This window comes from Zootermopsis nevadensis, unplaced genomic scaffold, assembly GCF_977971745.1.
Source record: "Zootermopsis nevadensis isolate Lab colony 2312 unplaced genomic scaffold, Znev_1.0 Znev_ptg000050l, whole genome shotgun sequence".
Classification (NCBI taxonomy): domain Eukaryota; kingdom Metazoa; phylum Arthropoda; class Insecta; order Blattodea; family Termopsidae; genus Zootermopsis; species Zootermopsis nevadensis.
The window spans coordinates 5,466,830-5,486,028 of record NW_028259182.1 but is presented as its reverse complement, the minus strand read 5'-3'; the positions used below and the strand labels follow the sequence as shown (position 1 = coordinate 5,486,028).

At 40.3% G+C, this 19,199-nt stretch overlaps 2 protein-coding genes and 1 long non-coding RNA gene across 16 annotated transcripts; 1 reads left to right on the top strand and 2 right to left on the bottom strand.

The window, feature by feature from the left end:
* Positions 1-397: 397 nt before the first annotated feature.
* Positions 398-8,890, top strand: LOC110833467 (zinc transporter ZIP5). 4 transcript variants are annotated; one of them, XM_022071560.2, is made up of 10 exons: positions 398-942; positions 2,629-2,809; positions 3,841-4,065; positions 4,326-4,495; positions 4,878-5,006; positions 5,666-5,741; positions 7,147-7,323; positions 7,875-8,075; positions 8,366-8,553; positions 8,667-8,890. In XM_022071560.2, the coding sequence occupies exons 1-10, from the start codon at positions 769-771 to the stop codon at positions 8,805-8,807; spliced, it is 1,662 nt and encodes a 553-aa protein (XP_021927252.1). In that variant the 5' UTR covers positions 398-768; the 3' UTR covers positions 8,808-8,890. The 4 variants fall into 4 exon arrangements, with proteins under 4 accessions (XP_021927252.1, XP_021927251.1, XP_021927254.1 ...); XM_022071559.2 differs by having other exon boundaries at positions 5,663-5,741; XM_022071562.2 differs by lacking the exon at positions 7,147-7,323.
* On the bottom strand, positions 1,497-5,729 carry LOC147871541 (uncharacterized). Its single transcript, XR_015538739.1, has 2 exons — positions 5,650-5,729; positions 1,497-4,504 (listed from the first exon to the last, which is right to left on the bottom strand). It is a non-coding gene; the product is annotated as an uncharacterized LOC147871541 (long non-coding RNA).
* LOC110833468 (T-cell activation inhibitor, mitochondrial) lies at positions 7,197-19,077 on the bottom strand. Of its 11 annotated transcripts, none has more exons than XM_087361052.1 (13): positions 18,888-19,071; positions 18,677-18,764; positions 17,684-17,846; positions 17,223-17,355; positions 16,802-17,042; positions 16,271-16,491; positions 15,171-15,262; positions 13,789-13,889; positions 12,363-12,506; positions 11,159-11,290; positions 10,822-10,990; positions 9,250-9,323; positions 7,197-7,334 (listed from the first exon to the last, which is right to left on the bottom strand). In XM_087361052.1, exons 2-12 carry the CDS (start codon positions 18,700-18,702, stop codon positions 9,279-9,281), a joined length of 1,467 nt encoding a protein of 488 aa, XP_087217178.1. In that variant the 5' UTR covers positions 18,703-18,764; positions 18,888-19,071; the 3' UTR covers positions 7,197-7,334; positions 9,250-9,278. The 11 variants fall into 11 exon arrangements, 9 of the variants coding, with proteins under 9 accessions (XP_087217178.1, XP_087217179.1, XP_087217177.1 ...); XM_087361053.1 differs by lacking the exon at positions 7,197-7,334 and adding an exon at positions 8,582-8,819; XR_002544217.2 differs by lacking the exon at positions 7,197-7,334 and adding an exon at positions 9,820-10,019 and having other exon boundaries at positions 9,209-9,323.
* Positions 19,078-19,199: the final 122 nt, after the last annotated feature.

Genomic DNA, 19,199 nt, shown 5'->3' with positions numbered 1-19,199 from the left:
TCCACCACAAAATTAAGTTACGTAAACCACGAAAATAGATTTTATAAATAATTTTCCCGAACTTTCGGCGAAGTTGCAGAACAGCTTTAAAATGTAATCGCTGTTTGTAGCTTCGTCCATGCAGACCCAAGTCTACAGTTGTTATTAGAAACATTGAAGTCGATTTTTAGAAACGCATGAACGCTGATTGGAAGTCGCCGGTGAACTAGACCCAGGTAGAGGACAGACTGGATGCTAGTTGAGCCCGCGGCTGGGGCTTCAAATACCGACCAGACAATGTAGGGGGCGGGGGAGGGGGGGGAGTGTTCCCATTATAACCAGCGAATTATCTTATCAAATAAATTGCTCATAAATTGGCCTGTGCTGTCCTCCAACGCTCAAAGACTCGACTACCGAGTTCTGTGTCAGAACGCGTTACAGTTCGTAAACTTCTCCGCCTCAGTCAACTGTTTATCCTCGAAGATTCCAAAGTCCACGGAGTGGCGACGGAAAGTTCTGCTGCCGGATTTCAAGTGCCGTAAACCTATCACCAACACAAATCATCGTGAGCGATGTGTTTGTGTCTTTAATTCCTGTACAATGCAAACAGAGTAACGACACGAAGGTCATATTTGAATAATAATTACACGCACTGATAAACATATCAGAGACGATCTCGGAGTGTCTGTAATGGGTCCAGAGACGCACGGCCCTTGTGTTGGGAAAGTGGACTACGTAACCTCTACTGTTCTGGTGATGCAATTGGCTGCCGAGTGGTGACCGCGTTACATGGCGTTAAAATCCGTGCCACCGAGCATGAACACACCCGAAGTGTTAGTGTTAGTGTTAGTGCTCGCGGGGTGTGCGACGGGACAAGATTCGCACGACAAATCAGGGGAAGACCTGTTCTTCCTGAAACAGATCTTCAACAAATATGGCGATCACGGAGTCATATCGTTCGAGGTGATGTTGTGTTAATCTCGTTTTTAAGTTGGCAGCTCGCATGCTAAATTAAGCAGATATTCCTTGCTGGTGACTCTAAACCGTCCTGATTGTTAAAATAAGATCGTGTGACCTGTCCTGCATCGATACGTCTTTAACATTTGTTGATGTCACCTGAGTCTTCTTCTAATTTTCCCTGTAAAATCATAAAATTTGGAACCCCTCAACAATTTTACAGAAAGAGCATCAACTGTAATTTTAGGTAAGGAACGGCATTCGATTGTTTCAAATCAGGACACGGGATTGGAGAGCAAAGAACGTAACCACCGAAACTCTTATCAGTAATCTGCGGGACGTGGGCGAACTAATATGCATTTTCATAACATCTGATCACAAGTGAGCGAGATGCAGATAATAAAAAGGTTAAAATATACGTCACGCACTTAAGTAAAAGGAATTTGTCACTAGGAAGTTCGGAGGGGAAAAACACAGGGTTCGTAGATATGAGTAACCTTTGAACTCTTCCATATCTGATGGCCTGTCAATAACTTGCGGTCAAAACATCAAAACGCTCATTAAGAACAAAAATGTCTTCTGCTTTATTAACTTTATCATAAACAAACATTGCGCTGTTTTATATCAGATTATTCTCCCACGTGCAACAGATAAGCACTGCAGGACCAGTAGAAGTAGACAGCGCATTGCAAATGCGGTCATCTTGCAAGTTAGCAATCATATCTGACGCTGATTTATCTTGGAAAGACGTGACGTTTCAATACAATGCACTCAAAAAAATTTTATCTGGCTGCATTCAAGAGATCCCTTCTTGAGAAGCTGATAAATAGTTCGTGTCCTCAGCTAATCAAGAAATTCCCCGCCTCTTATGGCACCCGAAGGTTCCATATCTATGTTCACAAGAACCCGCCAAAGGTTCCTGTCCTCAGCCAGATGAGTCCAATTCAACTCTCCAAATACAATTCCCCTCAGATCCATTTTAATATTATTTTCCCATCAATGCCGAAGTCTCCAGAGTGGTGTTATTTTCTTCAGGCCCTTTAACAAAAATTTTGTACGCATCTCTTACTTCCCCATGCTCCGCCCCTCCTTCCCTCGACGTCAGAGGCCGGCTTTCGTTTCACATTCAGTCCGGTTGATAAATGTCGGGAACAAAGGAACTCGCACACGCGAACTGCACGCAGGCTTCAACAAAATAAAATTAAACTTTACTCGACTGCGTTGCCTACATCAATGAAAAGCTTGATTCAGTCTGTCCGAATGTGTACGCAGTGTGTTCAGAATACACTGAACATTCGAACACTCGTAAAACATCTGAAGACCAGCTTCGTAAATCAGTTTCAGTTACGACACCACAGAGTAAAATGTCGAAGACCTAACAACTTCCTTGGTTGTTGTTAGGTCAAAGTTCAGAGTGCTGAAGGCTGGTGGGGATTAGCACAGCAAATGCGCCTCAAACAGGACAGACCTTAGAACTGCTGCAGGGTCCACCCCCTCCACTCCGACCGACAAGAAGGCAACGCGACTGACAGTCGAAACCGATCGCACCAGAACTCGCTTCCGGCGAGGTCATGCCATCTAGGACTGAGCTGAGTGTCGAACGAAGTGAGGGACGAGGTTAAACTGCATTTTAGCGTGACTCAGCGTGAAGTTTCCGAAGTGCACGCCAAAAATCTCCCGTCTTGCTTTCAGGGCTTCGAGCATTTGCTCGAGAACCTGGGGCTGGGTCGCCTGGTGTTCGACAAGAGCCACAGCCTCTCGCTGCACAAGGTGAACGGCTCGTTCCAAGAGGTCCACGACAGCCTTCGCCTACACCAGCACGGCCACGAAAACACCTCAGCCTCAAGCGGACGAAACAGGCGGGAAGTGCAAGGTACAGCCGCCCTAAAACCACCTCTGAGGGTTCTCGGAAATGCAGGGCCAGGGGCACCGACCTCTCACCTTAGATTCTCACAAATTGCCGACTGCTCGTTGGCTCTTTGTTAGCGCTAATCACGAGCGACTCCATCTCTGAGTCAATGCCTTAAACTGTGAGCAAAATAGACGTACTAGAAAAATTAAAGACTTGATTCACATCCTTGAGGTAATTATCGAGATGGGAGATATCTAAGGAAGCTTTTTGCTTTTATCTAAAGTCTTAATTTAAACTTGGGAGAGCGTCCTGCTTCAATACGACGAGTGGACAAGCGAAGATTCTTTTTACTCGTCGCGTGTTTTATTTGGTAGTGATATCGGTGTCCTGATTTCAGTTGACCTCTGACAGAAAAAAAGAACTAGCGACTGGAGTTACCATCAAATAAGGCAAATCTTAAATTAAAATGTACTTATTTGTCTTACGTATGTTTTGGACCAGATTAAAGGTGGCATGAACTTTTGTAAACGTTAAAGTGTACAGAAAATAACAAACAGAATGACGCAATTAACAAGTGATAGATCACAGAGAGGAAGACGGAATCTGTTTTAATGGGAACACTTGAACGTCAGTGACGTTCTTTTGTCATGCTTTTTGAAAATGTTATTCCCGCAAGCCTGATGAAAATTACATTTGCATAAAACGAACTTCTATGTAATGTTCTCATTTGTATCAGTCAGAGGCACTTCAAGGTTCTGAAGGATTAAATCTTGTAGGCTGCAATACCACAAGTCATCAAGCTGAAATTATTCTGCACTTCTCTTACAGTACCAAAATATTTAGCACATTTTCCACCAAGTACAAAATTTTTCCCATAAGAAAGGTGAAGATTACACTTCACAAATTCACGTGATGCCATTTACGGCGAAGTACAAAAATGGCCGCCCTGACGCCTGGATGCTGCATTTATTATAACAAAAGACTGACATGAAGATGTTCTAAAATCACAAATACAATTGACTGATAACAAGGTTTCGTATTCTCTTACACAGAATTAGTCACGTCTTATTCCGAGCCACTGCCATGGACCAACAAATGTCTGACGCCACAAGACATTCTGGAGACATTTGGGCTGGAGCCACATCACAACCTCGTTATCTCGCCGAGCGTGTTCCTCAACATATGCCCTGCCATTATCTATGAACTGGACCAGCGTTCGTGCTACGGCGAGACCGACGAGCAGATACAGACCGATTCAACAGCGACGCAGCATTCAGGTTTGTTCATTTCTTCTTTTTCGCTTTGAGTAAAATCAAATGTCTCCTGCCGCAATTAACGTAAGCAGAATGCGCCTCTTAATTTTCATTAGCTCGGTTTGGCCGGCCGTAGCGTACCGCTGTTAACCCTGGAGTCCGACCAAGAGCCACAGAGTCTGAACTCTGAAACAAGTCTTTCTTGAAACGCTAATAGTCACTTACCTAGTCAAGAAATTCCCTGCCTGTTCTAAAAAGAGTCCACTGCGCTGTATTAATTTCAGCTTGGCTGTACGCGTCACTCAGCGTGCTGGTCATCAGTCTCATAGGTCTCCTAGGAGTGGCAATGGTACCTCTCGTGCAGAGAGCCTTCTACCAACAGCTGCTTCACTTCCTCGTAGCGCTGGCCGTCGGAACTATGTGTGGCGACGCTTTGCTACACTTGCTACCCCATGTGAGTGCACTGTGAAGAGAATAAATGCTCCATTAAATTCCATGTTCCGACTTAAGAAGATTCTGTAAAGAATGGTCCCCCACCTAAGAAACTGAAACGACTAGGCCTGAAAAGTATTTAATAATTTTTAGTTGGACTACATTTTATGCAGAAACAAGTGACAAAGTATACTGCCACATAAAACGTCGTAGCATCACGTGCATTGCCCTGCCACCTCTGAATCGCAGTGTGGTAAACGCAGAGGCAAAAGGAGTCATGCGGAGCACGAGCCCAGCTAGCAGTAATGTTTACGGAACCCTCTGTTTTCTGCAGTGCTGATTTGCTCTGCAAGAAGGAACGAAAACATAAACTTAATCCTGCAATTCGACATTTCTCTTCCAAGGCTCTCGTACCCGCGTCTCCCGCCGATAATCATGACCACGTCACGCCAGTATTACGAGCGACAGTCACCTTCCTTGCGGTTGGTTTCTTCTTTGTGCTGGAAGCTTTTCTTCTTCACTTGAACTCTAAGGTAAATCTATTTCAGTAAAAGAATAACCTCTCAAACGAACCAGAAGCTTATCTAAAAAACATTTAACTGAAGCACATATTAAGCTAATATTTAGTTTTATACGAATATATCGAAGTTGTTACTACGTTTTTATAAAATGCAAAAAGATAAAAGTACGATGGGAAGAACATTTAAGGCCGCCCACTTATCTCCTTGTTCCACGTTTCAAGCCGTCGCTCTTCATTCTCACTTTACACCACGCTCACGCGTTTGCAGCCGTGTCCACAATTAAGAGGTGGGCTGATTAATTAAGTTTAGGTGCCAATTTCAATATGAAGTCCAGTAAACCCTCATCCAACATGGGGCTTGATTGTTCACGTTTGTTTCTCCATGTATACACAAATCCACATTGAACTAACCTGTGTTGGACAGAGGCCAGCCTCTTCGTGCGCCGAGGTGAGTTTCTTACAAGCTACGAGTTATACGGGACCAGTGCAAACCCAGTAACTCCAGGAAGAGCTCAATAACAATTATCAACAGGCTGGCAGATGGACACATGCGGATGTAGAACAAATCACAATTAAAAAGTTACTAAGTATAGTCCAAAAATTGTAAATGTGGGGCTGCGCCGTGTGTGAATAACATTGCAATAATGGTCACCTACTTCTTTCATTTAGCAGCCCGCAGAGAACGCACAAATGGATCTGAGAATACAGTCCAGTCCCAAGGAACAAAAACTTCTCACTGAAAATAAAGGTATGTAAGGAATTAAACGCAACATCAGTCAACACAAAGCTATATACAGAGCGTAGAGACATTAACGATTACACCGACAAGATTCATCGAATGGCGACACCTCCACCTGGCCAGATTTTTACACGTGCATACAAACAAGTTACACTTAGCTTGGGGTGGATTGATCTGAAAGATTTCTGTTCTGTCTGATTTGAAAACGTAAAGTCACAACTGTCTAAAGTCCCAGTAATTTTGTATAGTGTGGCGTTCCTCAAAATAGGGCATTCTACGACATAACTGGGTAAATGGGCCAAAGATTTCTGGTATCACATTGCCTTCTATTGTCAAATATTGCAGAGATATCTTTTGGTCAAATGCAACGACAATCTTTAGACCAGCGTGTGGAAACAAGTTGAGCCACACCCAGGGGAACATTTATACTGCACACACAAGTAACTGCGTCATGCCTGTGAAAGGGTTACATACAAACTATGCATAGACTACATATAGTGCAGAGTACCAACCAGTATATGGGATTAATACTTTGCATAAATTTTGTTTTTACATCTGTGGGTCAGTAAAGCAAAGTGAAAAATATGGAAGGTATCAATTGCATTGAAAATAGCCAAATGTCGGTCTGACAGTCCTCGTAAACAGTGTGCCATGTAGACTTGTAGGTCACTACCAGTGTTTTGGAGGAACATACTGCCTTAACCCTACAGGTGGTGACAGTGTGTTTCTTCGAAACATTGGCATCTACTGACGAGTCTGCACGGTGCCAAAACCCAGCATCAACACGTAAATCACCGGCATTCCGATATTTACTGCGGTCTGCTCAAAATGTGGGTTAAAGATCTATCTCTTATGAACCATAAACCAGGGAGAATAATAAAAACATTAAAATTACTTTTACCCATCAGTTCCAAAATATGTTGAAAGAGACGGAAATCTAAGGGGAGAAATACCTATTTTCAACTAGCTGTTTAAAAATACTTTGTTAAATTTACAACTTTCAACACAGGCCTAAAATATAAAGAACTGTTTAGAATTCAGCTGAATTGTGGTCCCATAGAAAGACTCAAGTGTTGATCTATCTTGCATGGGCTTGCTCATTTGGTTGCTTAAATCCTCTACACAGTCAAGTAGTTACTTTTTAAAATTGCAAAAGGGCTGGCTTCACCTCTTTGGTCAGCTGCATTTTATATCAGTCATCATTTTATAAGAGTAATTTACATTCATGAGAGAAATGTAATTGCTGTTTGCAGTTATGAAGTGGCTGGCATAAAACAGAAGTGTGTTTGTATCAATTTGTTTGTGGAACTTGGGACGACTGCCACGTAAGCCCATAAAATGGTTAACATAGTACGTACTTCGAGACGAAACTTTAAGCTGGCAGAAAAGATCTGAGTGGTTTCTCCCTTTAAAGATGGCCGAACATCCATGGAAGAAGGCACACGCCCCTGTTGTCTACTAACAGCACGTACTGAGGAATCAGTCCCTTGTGTTCGTGATGCAATTCATGGTGACAGAAGAATGGCAATTCGTGAAGTTGCAGCACAAATTGGCACTTCCTATGGCACATGCCAAGTGGCTTTAACGCAAGGTGTGAGGATTCTGAAAGCAATTCATACTGTGTCACAACAATCTCTGTCTCACATTCTCTGCAAAATGAACCTTGGCCCAGCACAACACATTTTTTGCTTAGTCTGCCCCCCCCCCCCCCCCCCCCAAAGAAAAAATTAAAAGAAATTTCTGGAAGTGGCACAGTTGAGAGAAAGTGCAATTTATTTCTGGCAGAAAAGTATCAGAGGTTTTTAGTTTGTCGCAGAATCTGTACAGTCAAGGGAAAACTACGTTGAGTGACCATCATTCTGCAAGAGATTGCTACCAGACCTGACGAATCTTGGTGTCTTCAGGATATGTCAGGAGCCTACTCACACACAATTTTCCACACACTCTTGTCCTGTCATATTTCCAGTACAAACTGCTGGCCTTTATTTGCCACTAACTTCCTTGATTGAAATATGTTGAGAATGTGAGCACACTGTAGGTTACGGTGGTTTGTAATAGCACTTCAAACATGATCTCAAAATGTAATGAAACACAGTTGTGTATTATTCAGTGATAAACATGCCACTGAGATGCATGTTTCAGATGCAGAGGCCGTGGAGGCAAGTTGCCAGCACGGCCATCAACACTGGTCTCAGGGTTCCGTGGCCTGGATGGTCATCATGGGCGACGGTCTGCATAACCTAACCGACGGTTTGGCAGTTGGCGCGGCATTCAATGGAGATACAGTTGCTGGCTTTGCAACAGCAATAGCTGTCCTCTGTCATGAATTACCCCATGAATTAGGTATGATCTCTTCAACTAACAAACCTCTTTGCTGACAGAACAAGAAAGTGGTGACAAACCTAAATTATTTTGGGTCCCTCTTTTTCCCACATTCCTTCCAATTCATCATTCACAATAATTCTAAAAGTAAACTAAGGTAGTCCCGCTACCACACCACACACAGAATACGCTCCCAGCCCGGCCATTGCGTGGTCTTTGCACTCGACTTTCATACTATGAAGTGGCAGATACAAAACTGTCATGAAGATTTGCTAATGTACCGACTGAAATAAATTCTCATTACCCAACAGGAGATTTTGCAGTACTGTTACAAGCGGGAATGAGCATACAAAAAGCAATAGTCTACAACATCGTTTCCTCGGTGCTGAGCTTCGTCGGAATGGCCGCCGGGGTGTGGATTGGCGAATATGAGGCTGCATCAATGTGGATATATGCTTTTACAGCAGGAGCATTCCTCTACATCAGTCTTGTAGATTTAGTAAGTATACACATTGAGATGTTACAAGTTCTTCATTCAAAAATATTTTACTTCAGCACTCTTTCGACCAAAATTACAACAAATACAATATTATTCCACTTGGCATGTTACAGGTCCCAGAAATGAAAAATGCCTCCAAAAATTCTCGAGGCTTTCTAGATGTAACAATCCAGCTGGCTGGAATTATCACTGGCGCTGGGATAATGCTCGTCATTGCACTGCATGAAGACGATATAACTTCCTTAGTTGGTTAACTTTCACCTTCACTGCAGAAAAGTTTGTCATTCAGAAGTCTTAATGATAAGTTCATACTTAAATAAAAGTGTCTTGAAAATGAGCATTTGTTGAACAAACATCGCTCCCTGCTGCATTCATACAGCGCACACATATAGAGTCTGTGCCCCCCCCCCCACTAATAACGCCTCCAATCCGATGTTCCTCACATAGGGCTAAACCTTCTGTAGTTTATGGACAATAGACAAAGCAGTTTCATCTGTCTTAAAAGCACCAATAGCATCTAAATTGTATGTAAGACTTGAGGTTCTCACAGCGGTGAGTATGAAGATATCCGTCTTCTGGGTTATTGCGCTGTGTAGTCTGGTCGATGTTAACCAACGTTTCAGAGGTCATACTGCCTCCGTCATCAGGGCGAATCTAAATTGTAGTTGTCAAAAGCATTACCAAAAACTGCCTCACCTTTCTGTATGCCATTACCGCATGCTTCATCATCTCCTCTTCCAAGCAGCGTAGTTTCCCTGCATAAACATGTTCTGAAACGTAAAAATTACTTTACAGAATGAAAGTACTCTTATATTCATTTAATGCTAGTGATTGTCATTACTTTTATGTGTATTTCTGTTTAGCTAAACACAAGTACATTGCAATCTAATGTGATCTAATTGATAACGTTTATTGATAATTTTAAAAGTATCTAATCATTACATGCACCCTTAGTATCAGTCTAGAAAGAAGAGAAATGTACCTTAGATCATTACACCTCACAGCTTACCTGCTCAGTTTCTTTATCACTATATGGCAAAATACGTAACTAAATTTCAACAGAAAATCTTTTCAGTGAAAACAAAATCTGTTCTTTTGTGATGCCATCTTGTTCAGAACTGTCTTGTGATGCTGCCACTAGTGACAGCACACAATCCATAACTCCTGTTACACACCCTGGTACCTGTCACATGTTCCAGTAAATAAACACAAATGGAACTCAGGAATACTTCTGGAGATGCTTCAAGGTATTTTGTTGGCATTTACCAGGAGGAACCAAACAAAATATCAGCGAGGGTAGCTGGTCTTTGGCCGAGATCAACGTTGATTTAAACACATCTGTCCATCACAATCTCCAAGTAATGTTCCGTATTTGTTTTCATCTTGCAATGAGGACATTTCTAGAGAGCCCCTTTTTCTTGAATATCCATACTTTTGTGCTCTGAATACAGAAATACGTGTATTTTCTGGAAAGAGGGAAATGGGAGATGAATAATGGTAAACAGTCATTATATTAACAGTCAAAAATAGTCACCTGCAGAACACAGTAATTCTAAAATACCGTACAATCTTTAATCTTACAAAGCTCAGCTCCACACAAGTAAACAATCCAGTTAGTAGTGTAAACAATCACAATTCTCATAAACTGACAGAGGAAAATATTTTGTAACAGATTCAAAATGAAGATAAATTACAACACACTGCACTGCACCCATTACCCTCAAGTGCCGTCTTTTTACAAGCAGCCATACAGACACTTCTAGAGATTCCTTCCTACATTTTAAAAGACAGACTAGATACAATTATCAGTTACGAATGTCAATCTCACTGAGATTACTAATAAACAAGAGTTTCCCTTCTGAATTGTCAAACGCTGGGTACTGCCACACACTGAGACTCCTTTAAACATGTAGCTCACATATTTAATTTCTGATGTGTTTTGTCAGAGCAATGCACGGACATATTTCAGTGTCTTCTGACTCTCCATAAAGAAACTGACCACCTCTCATAATGATTAACAAAAAATTATATTTAATATTATGCAAAACTTCCTACTACATGGCACATGTGGTCATAATTTCAGTATTCAATATATAATGGCAATAAGAAACTAACCTAAGCGTTTGGGTAAAGTAAATGACTTGTTCGGTCTGTGTTAATACTTGTAAAAAGACTAGTTAATGTTTGTGCCGAGTATTTAGGCTAGAGCTTCCAATTCCATGGAATGCACATCTCTCCATCTGAGAGAACTGAATAATAATTTGTTACCCATAAATGGACTCCCTTCAGTGAGGGAGACAATATCGTCTTGTGCCTTAAAAGGTGACCGCAGCATTCGATCATCAGATCGGGTGTGATGTTGTCATCTTTCTGCAGAGCTGCCAAGTCAAATTCCTCCACACAACGCTGATGAAGATCACGTTCCACATGTTTGTTACTGAAATGTTTTTAACAACACGTCACAAAGTTTGAACTGGGAACGAACTTGTTTTCAAGCTTGCATTATGCTGTGGGCAAGCCTATCATCTGGTTGGGACAGAAGTAATATACAGCTAATGAATACAATTTACCAACATTAACACTGCAGCTCTAGAAATGTCCTCACCTCTTATAGCGCCGAAGTAGCCGAGAGGCCTCATCTAAATTCTCGCTTACGAATGCGACAAGAAGAAATGCTGGGCATGATGCAGGCACAATGAACTGACCAGTGGGGGACAGCATCAACGGACCTGCCTCCCTGACAAGCAAGCAGCAATTTGACCAACACCAATGAACTCTTTTGCATGTCAATAAATTTGTCACAAAACAGAAAGTTTACACAAACCTCGTGAAACAACCATGGGAATGAAAACTATCCAAATATCTAAAATCCAGGGGGTCTGAGTGACACCGCTGAGGTTGAATGTACACTAACAGCCAACTTACCTTATATTACCTACATTTTTATTTGGAGGGGGGTTTCTTTGAAAATATAATAACACAAAAAGAATATTAATCATAAAAGCAATGCTAAAAGTTACAAATCAACAGATCTAATCAGAGACAAATTCAACTCCTTGAACCCATGTCATTTGTTACAGCACGCTGAAATGTGTTCATGTTCACATGCACATAACTTCAAGGGTGACATCTTAATCAACTAACAGCTGTTATTATCTACAAATCTTTCTGTTACATACATGAACACTAACAGCATGTCACACCTACAAAAATCAAACGCACCAAATGTGCAGGACCATCACAATGTAATGATGTAGGAACATCAAGAGGGAAGTTTCGTAACCTAATGTCAGATTTGACGACGCTCCCACACTTTTAATAATATTTATGGATGTATCTGCCCAAATATACCTGTAATTACAAGCATCCTGATTAATGGAGACTTAACATATCCTTCATGCAATTATTTCATGTGGTTAATACTTGTTTCTGTATTTAGGAGATATTCGAATCTCAGTCCCAGAAACTTGCCATCCAGACTGAGGGTTTTTTTATATTTTTTTTTTTTGCAGTTCCTCTAGGTAAATGCCAGGAGGGTACCTTAAACTAGGTTACAACCACTTCCTTCCACATATTTTCCAATTAATTACTTATTCATTCTACCATATGGCACTGTATAATCTAAGCAATAAAAAATACTGATAAGTACACCAAGAAAATAAATAAATTACTAGAGTGGGCACTGCTATTATCATTATTTTCCTTCAGATGTAGTGAGGAGTAAGGGTGGAGAATAAGTTGGTTCTAACACTTTCTTAAGTCTGTTAATATTTAGACAGTTGTTCTAAAAAATGACTTAAAGAACTTACGTTTCAACAACCAGTTCAAAATCACTCAAACTGAGTGGCCAGTCCTTTGGATAGCCCGTGGATCCCTGATGATCACTAAGTGATGTCGTTAAACGCCGCAGCTGGTTCTCATACTGTTTGGCCATAACTTTGGGCTGAAACTTCCTACAAGGAACCAAACCAATGCCACTACTGAATATCATCACATTATTTATTTTCTACTGTCACAGTTCAGCTACAATTTTGGACCAAGGCCAGAAAACAAGTAAGAAAATGTATGCATAATGCAATAGTTTAAGCACGTCTAACCTTTGACAATGCCATCAGCAATGCCCTAAGTAGCTGAGATGTGCCCGAATGGCTGCAGATTCCCAACCATCACCTATGCACACATTTCAATTCTTGTGTTGCAGATCCTTTGCTGTCCAATTTACACCAAAATTTTAGAAAACTTATCAACATCAAATTTCATGAAAACCTGTTCAGTAGTTCCCAAGCTGTTACATACAGACAGACATGGTAAAGCTAATACACAAGAGAACACAAACTTAACAAAATGCTCCATTTTGGTTAAAACAACAGATGCCACTCACTCACAGTTAATACCGTATTATTTTGAATCGTACAGACAGTAATAAAACACGCGATATCCCGTTCCAAAGCTTACTCAGACTGGTGTTAACAACAAAACCCACATTATAATTTCTGTCCCACATTCATCTACGTATGTCATGGAAAAGTAATCACTGGAACAGTTTGTGTCAAGTCAACCTGACATCTTCACTCAACAGCAGTAACTTTAGAGTGACTCACTGCGCAGTGGGTTGGGAAAACAGTAACACTGAGCTGCAATGTTCCATGCACATGTTGCTTATAACAAAATAACCTGACTTTCCTGTTTCACGAGGAATATTACCATTTAAACTTCTAGATGTAAGAAACCAGAAAATAAGTCAATAAGTCTACAAACTACAATTCTACTTTGTAGGTTTACACATTTCAGAGCAGTGCCTATTAAAATCATTCTCCCCATTCCTGTGCATGAAGCAAGAACAGATTAAACAATTTTGATTAGCCTTCAACATGAGAGTAAAGTAGTACCTCATAAGGACAAGGCAGCAGCTGGCCAGACGTTAACTCTGTGGTTAATGCTTTAGCAGCACAAAGTGTGACTGCGCATACAATGCGAAAAGAGAATGAAGATAAAATTGGATGTCGGAGAACTTTACAAAAAATCGAGCCACTTCAATTCTCACTTGTGTCCGACAATTTTATTGACCCCTTTACATAAGAGCATGAATACAAACGTGCGTGCTCAGTGTACAGCAAATGCTTTCACAATCTTGTTCCATTTGTCGCTTGTGGTATGTAATGCACAATTTCATACATATGCTGCTGATACTTCAATGGGTTTGTCTTAATTCCTTAATACAACCAAGTTAATTACCTGCGAACCACTTTAATATCACGCAGAACTCTCGACACGGCTCTTTCAAATGATGGAATTCGAAAAAGTACGGCATCTTGTTTGTGAACATTTTTTATTAACTGCAACAATAATAAAACATAAATACTCATTTGTTTCAGTATATTTAAAAATCTTTTTGACAATGATGAAGACACTGGAAAAGCAAGGTGTAACAGTTAAGTAACGATACTGATGTTTTTCTGCAGCAACCGACGGCTCCCCTGAGAAGGCATTTACAGGATCGTGAGCCCACATGATTCAGTAGCTTTGTGTCAAAGAGTTGTCGGAATTCTGTTTCTTTTTGTTTAAAGTGTCTGATTGGTGCAGTGTTTTGTTTGTCAAAAACATGAGAAAATAAATCTGATCAGACCTTCCAGCAAGACTGCTGGAGAAACCTGACCCTTGGAGATAAAAATGACTGTTGGTAATGAGACTTGGCGCCTCTATGTAAAGAATGCACCAAAATTGCCAGCAGAAGTCCAAGTTTTAAAAAAAAGTGTGAACATCAATATCAAAAGTCTAAACCTTCCTGGCCTGGCTTTTTTTATATCAAAGAACATTTCCATTAAGAATTTGTTCATCATGCATTCAACTTTCAACTTTTGGGACATGAAAGGACACATCTTTGGGTGGAAAAGTAGATTTTGCATCATGACATTGCTTCCTTCACACTCCTTTCAGAACAGCAATAACTAGGAGGTAGGCAGGGAAATAAAATAAAACGTAAAAGAGAAGAAACCGATGACGGAACGTAAAATACGCTTAAGAAGGCTGACTTCTCGGTTGTAGCACTGTGTCAAGGGTCCTTATTGCCTCCATCATCATTGCCCAGATGATAGAAGACAGCCATCTTCAGACTCAGTGCCATGAAAACATCAAATCCCATCGAACATAGTCGTCTCATTTGACTTAATACACTGCTTTTATATCCCCAAAACTAAAATACTCCCTTGAAATCCCTTAGAGGACATAACAATTCGGCAACAGTATCAAAAGGACTTTCAGCACATATTACAGACAACAGGATGTGTGTATGAAGTTAGAATGTAAGTACTTTGAAAGTGACCACAATGAACAAACGTTAGTGATAATACACGCATGAATATAATAATATTTTGTCTTTCTATTCACTGAATTAAACAGGTCACTTAACTGTCAGAACTCTGGAAGCACATCTGACTTTAAATTTTCAGTCTAACAATATGGGTGCAGCTTGCACACGGTACAAGCTGTACTCATCAGCAGAATGGCAGAGGATCAGCACTATATGATCTGCAGTATTTAAAAACATCATTTCAGAGTAAACTTGGTTGACACGCACTATTCAGCATCATTTGATTAAAGTACCACAACAGACTTACATCAAGCCAATTATGCCTCACTTCACCACTGTTTAGCATCACATGACCATCCAAATTGACTCCTGTGTCATTTGCAAAAATCAGTTTCCTCCCTGAAAGAGATACAAAGTAGAATACAAACATTTTATCAGCGTGCTTTCACGTACTTAAGCAGCGGCTGGCAACAGTAAGCGAAGCTGAGTGAGCGGAAAAAACGGGATGATCCCCTCGTGACACGGGCCACTTACAATCATCAATAAACCACTATTTTATCACCAATGGTGATCAAATGTCACAGGAACTGTGCAGCAAGAAGTCTCCGTTCCAATCTTCTCACAGGAAGACGCACCAGGCAAAAAAGCGCGCACTGACTGTTATCACACACTGGCAAATGACAATGCACAGGACATTTAAAAAAAGTTTAAACAATTAATGGTGTGACAGCCTGCGATTCTGGATCTAACACGGTTTACAGAAGCAGCGTGGTTTCGTCTCACTACATACATAAAATCACAAAACACAATTCTGGGCACTTAAAAATACAAACGCAATCCATGACAAACCACTGAATTGTTTTCTTTTACCAAACCATAAGCACAGAGATTTGCCCTCATTATCTTTAATATATTTGCAAATATGTTGAGTAATGAGAATCTAACTCCTGGCTACTTAAATCAAGATGGGCAACATGTCACATGCACAATCAAGCTCGAGGGAAATTTAAAGCATTTCTGGAGGCACGGTTGTCTCAAAATATCTCTGGCTGACAAAGTGACCAGATTTGACTCCATCATGCTTCATTCTGTGGGGCTTACTGGAGGGAAACGTCTGTGCAAACAATCCTCACAACATCAACAACATACAGGAAAACATTCACCAGGAGACTGCAGCCATTCCAGTACACATGTAACGATGTGTATTCCCCAGTGTAAAACATCACTTCTAAGAGTAACCGCATTCAACGCCTAACATGAAACAACGCGTTCCAACTTACAAGAGTTATCAGCTGCAGTGAAAAACTTCAGTAATTTATTTAACTGTCTGACTTCCTATACCATGCACACATATTTTGAACAAGTTTGCATTCACATCAATGATACTGACAAATTCTAATTAGTCACCTTGTAAGGTATGCATGACGTCTGGGTGATGACGAGCCAGGGCTTGGAAACTTAGCAGACAGCCACGGAAATGTGTGACATTCCAACCACAATCCCAAACCACACTCTCAACACCAAATGTGTCACACAGAATATTCTGTAACCGCACAATTTCCTCTCGCACTGGCTGGCAGGCCGCAAGCTTCTTCAGTGCCTCACTCACATTACTCTCCAGCCAGATCCTACGGTACAAGAGAGATGAAACTGTAACAGTACAGAATATACACTGTTCTCTGAATCGTAACACGCAAATTGGATAGCGGATTAATGTCCAATTATCAGCGTGATGTTGATATGAAAGTAGCAAATTCTTGGTTTACTTTCAGAACTATATATGCCTGAATGACTAATTTTCTAGGAAACATTAAAAGCATTTTATATCCAATACTACTGATGTCAAGCGGCATAACACCTGTAGCCTCAACGCTGACAGAAGAATTCGAATGAAGTCAAATTAATTATCTGAATGTTTTAATACCCCGTGCAACTTACGTTAATTTTTCAGATTCTTTAGATTTCTTTATCTTCTGTTTCAAAATAACACTCCCGTACACTGGGTCATTTTCATCAAACTGTGCCTCCTTCACGTCTAATCCCTCAAATCTTGACTTCTCTGGGGGTGGTTCAATATTATCCACGTAAGTTGTTGGTAAATCGCAAGTCTTCAAAATTGACAATACAGTTTTTCTTAAATCTCGCTGCACTAGGCTAATTCTCACTGACCGAAATGCTCCTGGAAATGGAAAACGAGAAAATATTTGGTATATGGTTAATTCACAGAATTACCACGTGCCATACCTAAACATTTAATACATTTACAAGAAGAAAGAACATATTTATTACAGCACATGCATAAATGTCTTATTATAATATTCCTAGCTGTTGACAGGTAACAAAACTTCATAAAAATTACCTTTATCATTAATACTATGTGACTCTTTCTGGTTCCTTAGATAGAAAGTGATGGTTGTTGGCAGCGTGGGGCGATTCTTCTGTAAAGTTTCAATGTAGGAGCTCAACTGTTTTAAAGAATTTTCATTAACAGTCTGAAAGATAATTAAAGAATACAAATATGTAACATAACCCTACCATAATGTATACTACTGTCAAAATTATTTGACATGTTTGATTTACAATTACTAGGCCTAAGGCAAACTGTTCCAAATTACCTAACCCTCACAAACCATCGATAAACACGGTTTATTTATGATTATTATCCTTCATAAAAAACCTACTGAAACATACTGTTTTATGTCAATATGAATCAAAGGACAGCCCACCTAACCCATAAATTCTATTGAAGTATTTTACTCATCCATGTTTTTATTTCCTTACAGTACTAATACTCATAACCTAATCAAACACAGAACCCACCCTTTCAGTAGGATATCGTCCAAACAGGTCTGGATGAACGGAAAAATAAAATGGCCTCAGTGCTGTTGACACTTCAGCTGAACTAAGGAACCTACAGAGTCTTGGCAAAGCCCCAACGATAGCACACTGCATCAGCATATGTCTGAACTTCTGAGATTCTAACCTGCAAAGTAACAACAATATTAATACATGTAAATCAGCTCCTCACCATCCTATAAATCGCATATTTAAACAGGAGATGATGTAATATACGCATTATAATGCATGTACCTAATTAGAGTGTAATACAATATAATGTTGCAACATCAGACAATGGACAGGGCCAAAAAATCCAGATAGAGTATTAAAGTTATGTTAAAACTGCATTATGTTGCACCACTGAGATTAACAGCCTTTGTACCAGAAAGGTAATAACACATTAGTGGTTTTTTCTTGTTCATCACTTTGCACATAACACATCTATTATAAACCTCTTAACGTTTTAACCTCTTTAGCGAATTAATAACGTTCTAACATATCATTTTATCATAGTTGACAATGGGAGGAGAAAATACTATCCCCAGTACAAAAACATAAGAGCAGGGTACAGAACCTGATGATGGTCACACAAAACCGAAACATGTTCTAGTACATGGGCAGCAAACTGAAGATGGCTGCCTTCTGGGTTGTTGCGTTGTGTAATCTGGTAGAAGTTAATCAACGTTTCGGAGGTCCTTGCTGCCTCCATCATCAGGCTGATTACTCATCGCCCTGATGATGGAAGCTGCAAGAACCTCTGAAACGTTGATTAACTTCTACCAGATTACACAACGCAACAACCCAGAAGGCAGCCATCATCGGATTCACAGACGTGAAAACCTCAAATCCTAGACAGTAAACCAAGTGAGTGAAATGTGATAAAAACGAAAACAAGAAAAAACACGTCAGTATGCTACACTACCTCTCCAACAAACTGTTGGAATAAGTGACTTCAAACATCTAGAATGTACGCACCATTTTTTAGCACATAACCTCTCCATCAATGAGATGAGTGCTGTCACGTAGACGCAACGTATTAGCTCTTAGGCCCAAATTTCCATCTCTGCTGATATAGAACACACAAATAACAAATTAAACTCCATTAAACAGATCTAAATCACCATAATGTCTTCTAGGCAATGGTGCACCTACAGCAACATGTAATAATAAAGTACACCTCCCTCACCTTCAAGACCACTATATCAGAGATGACCATTGGCAATATAAAATAATGAGCTTGCAAATTTTTCTTTAAAACATATTCAAAAGCCAAAAAAATCACTGCACATGCTATCCTCTGGGCAACACTTTACATTGAAGAAATAGACGCTAGTCAGAAAAATTTAAACATGTTTTGAAGTTTCCACGGTGAAGTCAAGGTCAACTGGCACAGATGATTCTATGAAGCTAGACACGAAATCGTCGGCGAAATTGTTTCCTTACACCACGGATTACCTCAAAAACATTTGTAACCTACGCGATGTGCCGCATTACTAAC

Coding starts and splice junctions, on each gene's coding strand:
- LOC110833467 (XM_022071559.2), top strand. CDS start 769: ATGGCGTTAAAATCCGTGCCACCGAGCATGAACACACCCGAAGTGTTA. Junction 4,496..4,877: donor TGCTACACTTGCTACCCCAT/GTGAGTGCACTG, acceptor TTCTCTTCCAAG/GCTCTCGTACCCGCGTCTCC. Junction 5,742..7,146: donor ACTTCTCACTGAAAATAAAG/GTATGTAAGGAA, acceptor CTCCCTTTAAAG/ATGGCCGAACATCCATGGAA.
- LOC110833468 (XM_022071565.2), bottom strand. CDS start 18,702: ATGGAGAGGTTATGTGCTAAAAAATG. Junction 10,991..11,158: donor CTACTTCGGCGCTATAAGAG/GTGAGGACATTT, acceptor AAAACATTTCAG/TAACAAACATGTGGAACGTG. Junction 10,020..10,821: donor TGAAGGGAGTCCATTTATGG/GTAACAAATTAT, acceptor CCCTCTTTCCAG/AAAATACACGTATTTCTGTA.